Source organism: Asterias amurensis, chromosome 1 (genome assembly GCF_032118995.1).
Source record: "Asterias amurensis chromosome 1, ASM3211899v1".
Classification (NCBI taxonomy): Eukaryota; Metazoa; Echinodermata; class Asteroidea; order Forcipulatida; family Asteriidae; genus Asterias; species Asterias amurensis.
The window spans coordinates 36,187,068-36,196,285 of NC_092648.1; the positions used below are offsets into that span (position 1 = coordinate 36,187,068).

Sequence of the window (9,218 nt, forward strand, 5' to 3'; positions counted from 1 at the left end):
AACAAGTAATGGGGAGCTGTTGATAGTATACAGCATTGTGAGAAACGGCTTCCTCTGAAGTAACATAGTTTTTGAGAAAGAAGTAAATCTACACCGCAGCAGTAGAATATAGAGCAAGCAAGTTCTCAAAAGAACATCATTTACCTGGCAAGTAAGTTTACACATGGTATGACAGTGATCTAATTGGTTGTAAAACATATGTAGTCAATTCGTGGGCAACAGGTAGGGGTGCGTTTTCGCAGTCAGAACCAATAACTGTTTCGGTCAATGGCCAGTGACCAACCAATGGAAATGATTCAACCAAAGCAGTAACTAGTTTTTGACCGCAAAAAAACAAACCCCAGTCACATTAAATACCAACCTGTAGGGGGTGGTGTAGGAGGCACGAGGACATCTTCAGGATGTGGTTTACGCAGGCCATGGAATGGACCCAACTCAAAACACCTACTCAGTAAATCCAGATTAATACTTCTAGAGATACTCATGAATCCAACTGCATTGCCCTCCGTCTGGTCAAATCAACACAATAGTCAAACAACATCAATTGAATCGCATTTTTGAGCACATGAGGGCAAAGTTTTTTGCTTCACAATTACATAAATAATTTACAGGTTTCATATTTATCCTGTTTCAGTCGGCTAAGATGACAAACATGGTTGACAAGGCTTAACGCATTCCACTGTATCTGATGGTATATTAAAATGTCAACCCTAGATTAAAACAAGCAGTGGAAAAAAAAAAAGTCTTTTGTAAATAAAAAATAAGTATGAGAAACTAGAATTAGATGTTGCAAACTTCTTACCAACCAAAATGACCTAATAGTATACATGTATTATTAGTTAATGGTCTGACGTTTCGATCCTAAGAGTCTTAAGGCTAAAAAAGAGAGGCCTTTGAGAAAGACTCTGCTAGGTTTTAAATTTTTAGGTCATTTACCAAAATTGAGTACACACACTTCAAAAAGGGAGACTGCCAACATAGGGCTACATAGCTCAGTTGGTGAGCACTGGCACAGTGATCCGGAGGTCCATGGTTCAAATCCTGCTTTTAGTCAATTTTTCTTTGTTCAACCCAAAATCATATAAACAATATGATACAACATCGTCTAGAGTTTTTCATGACAAGAAGAGTGGGATATCAACGTCAGCTCACCTCAACAATAATAGCATGGTTATCCTCATCTTGAGACTCAATCAACTCCGCTAAGAAGTAATCTCCATACGTCGTCTTCAACATGTCACTCTGACGGTTGAATATAGGCGTCAGGTCATCATGGTCTTCCACCCTGAAACAAAAATCAAAAACACAAAATTTTGAAAAGCAACACTTTTTGAAACCAATTTTACCTAGTCAGTTTCCGTTGTGGTTTATAACTGCATAATTATGTGACAAAAAAAGTTGCATCCCTTCAATGTGTTTTGCCACTTATTGTATGCAGTCCACTCCTGTTATTACGAGGCTCCGGTTTATACAAGGTTTTTTGCCAGTCCCTTTTTTCAATGCATTTTGACGGCCCATTACGACCAAACATTGTTTTCAACCCTTTTGTGATGAGAATAAAAAATTAAAAAACATTACTATTTTTGATTTGTAAAATGCTTCACACTATCGAAAGCTGTTGTTCTTTTTACCAAGTAGGTTTTTATAGCCATTGAATTAGGAGTGATTACCAATTGTATACCATCCCTTTAAGAAGCAGTGGGCCTTTCTCAAACCTCGGGCTCCCGCTCTAGGCACGATGCTCCAAAATGCATGATAAACGCTGAGTTGCGTTTCCACTGCAGGGGAAGCGAAAGAAGCCCAAGCCAGAGGCTGAGCCCAAGCCGAAGTTTCAGAAAGGCAAAATATTGTTGTAACCATTCCCAAGGGTGATGGGGTAGGTTCCTTTCCTGAACCCCCCCCCCAAAAAAAAAAAAAAAAAATCAAAAAAAAAAATCATCAAACTGGACAGTACCTGGCTTTCCTAACGAAGAGAACCGGAGCATGGTCATGTCTGTGGCAGACAAATATGGAATATTTCTCCAGAGGTTTTGCTCCAAACTTCTTCTCCAGTGGCTTGAAGATGTCAGCCAAGGCAGGCTCAGGGAAGATGCCATTGGGTACAATGAGGTACAAGAAGTGAATGTCTGGTACTGCATTAAAGACAGTGCTGCAAAATGAAGATAATTTTAAGGTTAGAAATTAATACAATTTTTGTATATTTTTTTTCCAGAATTTTTTTGAGAAAAACTACAGGGGCAACTTTGAACTCTAGGATAACCATAGATGGCAATGTGCCCCTTGTGACAGTTGATCTGGATTGACAGCCCAAATCAGTAAAGTGTAGCCCCCACCTTCACACGTGCCAATCGGCTTCTTGAGTTGAGTGATGTCTCTTAAATTGTTGTTTAAATTTGTCCATGTCCAGATTGAAGTCGATTAAGTAGAACCCATGTGTAGAAAGTGAGACATGACCGCAGAAAATTGCATTCAAGTACATACAAACATTAAACAGTTAGCAATTGGTACAGTACAGTTCCATTTTGTGTTGGTCATAATGCAGGTTAGGTGTGGCACATAGGGTGGTGCGGCTTATAATGTAATAATAATAATATCAAAGTCTTATATAGCGCACGTATCTACCAAACAAGGTACTCAAGGCGCTGAGTATATACAAACTTTCAGAAAGATAGGTTATTGCAGTGATGAATTCTGAGACCCAGTTATGTGGCACCTAAGGGTTTACAACGTGCTACGGCGCATACAGCAGCCCTGGCCAGGAACGAACCCCTTCTCTTTTCAATAAAGTGCACTGGGTTCTTTTACATGTGTCACACAACACATGGGACCAATGGCTTTACGTCCCATCCGAAGGATGAAGCAATGGTTAAGTGTCTTGCTTAAGGACACAAGTGTCACAGCTGGGGATTCAAACCCACACTCTGCTGATCAGAAACACCAGAGTGAATTCGATGCTCTTAACCGCTCGGCCACGCCACTTCCACAAGATTATAACTTGACACCTAATCTTGATCTGCTGATATTGGCTCACATACTGGGTGACTTAGAGGTCGTTCACACGCCGTGTTAAAGTTGGTCTAAGTCCACTTAGACCGGTTCGGGTTCAACTTTTGTGCGTGTGAACGCAAATAAAGTTAGACCGGATCGGGTTTAAACCCCAAAACTTAAACCGTCCAGCGAGGTGGTCTAAGTCTAAACCGGTTCGGGTTTATCTTTTAACACTGCGTGTGGACAGAATGACATCCGGTTTTAACTCACAACGGACGACCCATTGTGTGGTTCAACGCACACGCCCGGAACCCGGAGTGCTTGTATACGGTTTCTGTTGCCTCTGATGCTGAAAAGCACCGAGTATTTATATTACTTTCTTGCCGCTTACCGAGTTGGCGAAACCCTCTCGATCAGTGTATGCAGTTTAACACAGGCCCACGCCCATGATTTATTAAATTCTTAAACAAAATTATATTTTCCAAGCTTTTTTTTGTTGAGTGTCCTACAATAAATTGAAACTGTTTTTTTTATGCGTATACTACGAGCGCAGCGAAGAAGCATATGTTGTATTGCTTCTCACATGTACAGCGCTGCCATCCCATAGTGATCACTCTCTGATATCCCATAGTTATCCATCACCGATCCCGTGGATGTGCCTTTCTATTGCCGTCACCGTTACTAGCGTGCTGTACTTTCAATCTGGGAGAATGAACTGCAGTGAGCGCGAGGCTGTGTGTAGGGGAAATTCCCTACGCCAGCAATATCACCACGTTGTTGGGAAGTTGGGAAAATACTGCAAAGTACATGTATTTACGTAACTTGCACTTGTGTAGTTGTGTTTATGAACGACTCAATCGGAATAAAAATCGCGGCACCAGCTTTTGAGAGATCGCAAATTCCAATCGATTGAAGTACAAACTAAAAGTATTTATTAAATCGGAAACAGTGGTATAAAACAAAACACAAAAATGAAACGTGTTCTGTTTCATGGAATATGGACAATATTTTGGTGAGTTTTCTCGGCGGTTTGTATCAATATTTTGTTTGTTTAAAATAATTTCGAGTCGTGTTCATGTTTGTTTTAAGTGCCCATATCCTCCCAACGGTAAAACTGTTACCGCGTTCGATTGAGCCATTTGTATCAAATAATTATGCCCTGTCTGATCATCCAGGGCATGGGGCACTCGGTATCTCGGCATACTCGGTGCGTGAATCTGATGAATATAACCGGATGTTAGAGCAACGGGGTCGCGTCTACTTTGACCTCTTAAAACCGAAGATAAACCGGATCGGGTTTAACTCTGTGCTGTCTGAACGCAATGGGTTTTTATTTTTACGACCACCCCCCGCTGCTCGTAAAAGTTAGACCGGTTCGGGTCTAAGTTAGTACGCTGTCTGAACATACCCATATACGCTTATAAGATTACAGTACAGTTTACACTGTGTGCTTACCGAATGATCTCCCTTGCACTGCCGTGTGAAAACTCTTGCTTTGCTGCAAAATAGTGCATGAACAATGTGTTCAAGGGCTGTAAATAAAGAAACAACAACAAATAACAACAAAAGGCCTTAGTAATAAGTACAACACAAAAACCCTACAGCTTTATTCCTATCCACAAGAAGAAGCAATGCTGATTAAGTGTCTCCTTTTAAAGACACAAGTTTTAACATATGGACTCAAACCCACTCTGCTGATAAGAAACATTCAGGCCCAATTTCATAAAGCCTGTAAGCACAAAACTTGCTAAACACAAAAAAGTATTGCTTTAAACAGAAAAAGGTTACCAGCCAAAATTACATTAAGTTTACATTTTTGTGACTAGAGCCCCACTCAAATTATGCTAAGCAAAGAAATTTGTCAAGCAGTGTTACATCTGCTTAATGTTAAGCAGCAGCCTTATGAAAATGGGCCCAGACCTCTAGTCTATAGCTGGAGTCCACTATACACCATGAAAGGAAATTATTCCATATTACGTTTTGTATTATGAAAGTCCTTCTTTGCGTTTACTTTTGGATTCAGATTTAACCAGCATGCGCATTGTATCGTACTTACAGTGCATTTCTCACAGTCATAGTAGGTGTTGAGCCACTCTTGCCAAGTGGCTGGGTCAACCTCGGGAACGTTAGGATAATCAAAGAAAGCTGAGTGAGCCAAGATCTGTTCCTTGTCATTGTTGAGCGTCACAGCCAAGACTGCCTTCTCACTGAAATGAAACAAATTCAAGAATAAGGATGAACAACTTTACACTTTGACATGCCCATTAAGGGCCATGTCACACAAGGCAAGTTTTTCAGGCAACCATCTTCAGTGCATGGGGGACCACTTCCGGAGCACATGAGTTATTTTTCTAACATCTTTAACGATCCCTTAGACAAATATTTGAACATTCAAATATGAATGCATTTCTAGCCTATAAACTGCCTTGTGTGACATTCGCCTTACAAACCATTCAATTCTGTGTCATCACACTAGGTAAAGGCATTTACAATAGCTAACAATACAACATTTTGTATTCCTTTTTCCAGTAAAAATAATCTGAAAATAAAACAAAACAGACATTTGGTTTTGTTTTAGAAATGTAGATTTAACCTTTTTTGATTGAATAGAACTTGGAAGTAGGTCAAACTGTACCGTGTTTGCGAGCATGCTAATATATGGGCAATTTGGTGCAAGCTGCTCGCAATTGCTTTGGTCTCTACTAGGGTTAATGTTTGCAGTTTGGAAGTCGATAAAATAACACCAGGTCTTCAACTTCGCTCTTGAAGGGGCACAGCAGTTTCTCTATGGTAAAGGCATTTCTGTGAGGAAAATAAAAACTTTTGTTGGAACTTGGCAAAGGATGGCACCATCCCCAAAAGTACTGGGCATCACGGCAATTGTTATGGGTGCAGAGGGTTATTTTAAAGCAGCAGGAATAAAATGCCTTCCTCTTCGGACATTGTTTTTCACCCAAAAAAAATAACAAGAAAAAATTACTATGATTCTCAAAAAAGGACTACTGTTTTACTGAGTGTTGATTGATTTTTTCCTCTTACATTAAATTGACAACATTGACAAGTCCAAACTGAGGTTCCGTTGATGGTCCCACTAGTTTCAGAATGTTTGGCGCATCGAGGGATTCAGTCCGACGTGCATTGATGACTTCTGCTGGACCATTGCTTGACATCAAAACTGCTGTCATTGTGGATAATCAGTAACCTAGGTAAAAAGAATAGGAAAACAATTTAAACATAAAATTAAGTCTGCCAGGTCTTGAGATTTTACATTTTGTTTTGACTGCTAGTAGTAGAGTGTAATCGATTTCAAATTCATAAATACCTAAGACAGTTTCGCTATTCCTATTGGTGGAGAGCGCATCACGTGGTTGTGTATAAACCTTTGATAATGACCAGTAAAAAGTGTTGAAACATGGACGTGACACGCGAGCATGCACCTGTGCTTATAAGACAGTTTATTCATTCCTATTGGTCGAAAGCAACGGCTGGAACAGTTGTGCCACATCACAAGATACGCGCGACGCGCACAGCAATCTCCTTATAAGGAGTTGTTTACCCGGGGGCCTTACCATTTCATAGCTGGAGGGGTGTTGTGTTGAAAGAAATCATTGAACAATTATAATTTTTGCATTTATTTTACTTTTTGACAAAAAGTGTTGATGTTTTTTGACCGAAAAGGTATTTATGAATGGGAATCAAAGTGTGTTGAATCGGTTTTCAACTAGTGGTTTAAACCCGCCGAAGCCTGGTTCTTGATAATTTACCTTGACTTCGTCTCGGTAAATTTATCAAGAACCAGGCCTCGGCAGGATTAAACCACTAGTTGAAAACCTCTTCACCACACATTGATTCCCTTAGTTATCATCAGTCTACCCTTCTAGTTTCAAAATGGTGGCATACCGGTCAAGTCTTTCAGCTTGCCCCTTAGAATTAGATGGGATGTTAAGTTGTATGTCCTGTTTCGGTTACATAATTTGTATTCTTCTACATCATAATAAAACCCAGAACTCATTCTGTTTCGGGAAGGGATTTCCAATCATTTTTGCTGATAGCTGGACAACCAACAGTTTTATCCATCCAGACTTTCCATTGTGTGGCGTGTACAGGCAGGTACCTACTGTGATAAGCTTCGTTTCAACAGTACAAAAGTGACAACAGGTTCTGGAAAGCTTGGCCGCTCCCCTTGTCAAATCCCTTTCCGGGGGTTACTGTATAACCCCCCAACAGTAACCCCCCAATAACAAACTTATTGTAAATTGTAATTTTGTTGTACAAATATAGAAAACGATAAACTCATGAAGCCCCCAAAAGTTCAGAAAATTTATACTGTGTACAGAAATATTTTTGAAAATATCAACATTATTATACAGTTGGTTTATTTTTGATTCATCGATGACACTTCAACCACACATCAACAACATCGTTCGTCTGTCATCATAGTACCACATCAGAAATATTGGTAAGATTCGTAATTACTTGGACAAAAGTGCCACTGAAAAGGTCGTTCATGCACTCTTCTCTACAGTCTTCAACGCTTCCAAAATACTGCTTTGTTACTATGTCTAAGAAATCCTGTTCCATCACCCCCATTCTGAAACAACTACACTGGCTCCCAATCTCTCAACGAATCATCTTCAAGCTGATGCTCATTGTCCACAAAGCACTTAATGGCAGGTCTTCCATTTTTGGTGTAAAAAAACAACACACAGTCTGAGTGATGTGCAACCAACTTGCAGTATGAATTGACTATATAGTCAATTCATACTCACACTCATTATACCCACACTCATTATATAATGAGTGTCAGTTAGAATTCAAACTAATGTAACCCCAACAGGAAGTGTTATGTAATTGGCAGAGTCAAGTTACACTCCCTGCCCTGAGGGAAACCAACAAATATTTATCAACAGTTTCTTACTGATTGTAAGAAATGAGCAAGATGTTTTTCTTACTTGGAAACTTGTGATAAGAAATGTTTGCAAAATTTGATGAAACAATTTATTATTTCATGTCTATTCTTACAGGATTCTTATATGATTCTGACTCTCTTATAAGAATCTTACAAGAACTTTATAAGAATCTTATAAGATCTTATAAGATCTTATAAGTTGGAATCGTACGGGTAGGCTCCCCTCTATATTTCTGAACTTCTTCAAGTTTACACTCCATCAAGAAATCTTTGATCAAGTTCCATGCTTCTTCTCATTGAACCCAAGTCTCAACACTCATGGGGAGACAGGTCTTTTTCTTCAGCTGCGCCACGCATCTGGAACTCTCTACACTTAATCTTTGTACCACAACATTCAAATCTCTTCTCAAAACTTGTCTTATGTCACAGGTTTTCAAGGACTAATTTTGTTGTGTCTGTTTTTCTTTGTTTTGTTTTGTTTGTTGTTGGTTTTTTTCTTCTGCGCCTTGAACACCCAGCAGGGTGGATACGTGCGCATTACAAGACTTATTATTATATTAAAAACTTTAAGTTAACATTCACTTATTTATGTCAAAAAAGTGTAGTGTTGCATTTTTTATGCTATTATAAGGTTTATAGCGAATAGCAAAATATCAAGAGAGGGCGCTGTTGAACCCACACAAAGGTATAGGCGTTGCGTGCGCGAGTCGTAGAGCTGCATAGAAACCGCCCCATATTCCTTCCCACAATGCATTGCGTTTCTGAATCGCGATAAACCTTATTAAATTGAAAATACCTAGCCCTAAGTTCCCCAACTAAAGCCTATTTTTGAAAAATAAAATCAACATTTTAATTTAAAATTTATTAGGCTTACAAGAATATTTAATAAATTAATAGGACTAGTCACTAGGGCTAGGCTAGCAGTAGGCTAGGCCTTATTAATAAATATGTTTTCTAAAAATACAATTGTTTTGTTAAAAATATCAAATTTTTCCCTAACAGAAAGCCAAAATATGTATCAAACAAATGTTCAAATTATTATCACCAAATAATCAAAGTACTATTCTCACCAAAAAGGTTACTTTCAGACTTTTTTTCAAGGCAAAATGAATCCACAACTCAGATCCGCAGACTGCAGACTACGCATAACCTCCTTGGCAACAAGGTGGCTCGATCAATTAAGTTTGCTTCTTTTAAAGAAAATCGTAAATATAAAATGATTAAAAACAACATGAAATCCCAAAATATTGTTTAAATTACTTTTAAGTTTTTATTTGTTTAAATATATTAATAAAATGTACAAAATAAGTTATCTAACAAC

At 38.8% G+C, this 9,218-nt stretch overlaps 1 protein-coding gene across 1 annotated transcript in view; it reads right to left on the minus strand.

Annotated features, from left to right (window-relative positions):
* The window catches only part of LOC139938538 (cilia- and flagella-associated protein 61-like), a 28,869-nt gene extending 19,818 nt beyond the window's left edge, over window positions 1-9,051 (minus strand). Inside the window, exons 1-7 of the mRNA XM_071934111.1 lie at window positions 8,968-9,051; window positions 6,028-6,190; window positions 5,045-5,195; window positions 4,444-4,520; window positions 1,955-2,149; window positions 1,153-1,285; window positions 362-509 (exon numbers count right to left, since the gene is read on the minus strand). Of these exons, the coding sequence (XP_071790212.1) occupies window positions 362-509; window positions 1,153-1,285; window positions 1,955-2,149; window positions 4,444-4,520; window positions 5,045-5,195; window positions 6,028-6,173 (850 nt within the window). The 5' untranslated portion in view covers window positions 6,174-6,190; window positions 8,968-9,051. The remainder of the gene's footprint in view (window positions 1-361; window positions 510-1,152; window positions 1,286-1,954; window positions 2,150-4,443; window positions 4,521-5,044; window positions 5,196-6,027; window positions 6,191-8,967) is intronic.
* Window positions 9,052-9,218: the final 167 nt, after the last annotated feature.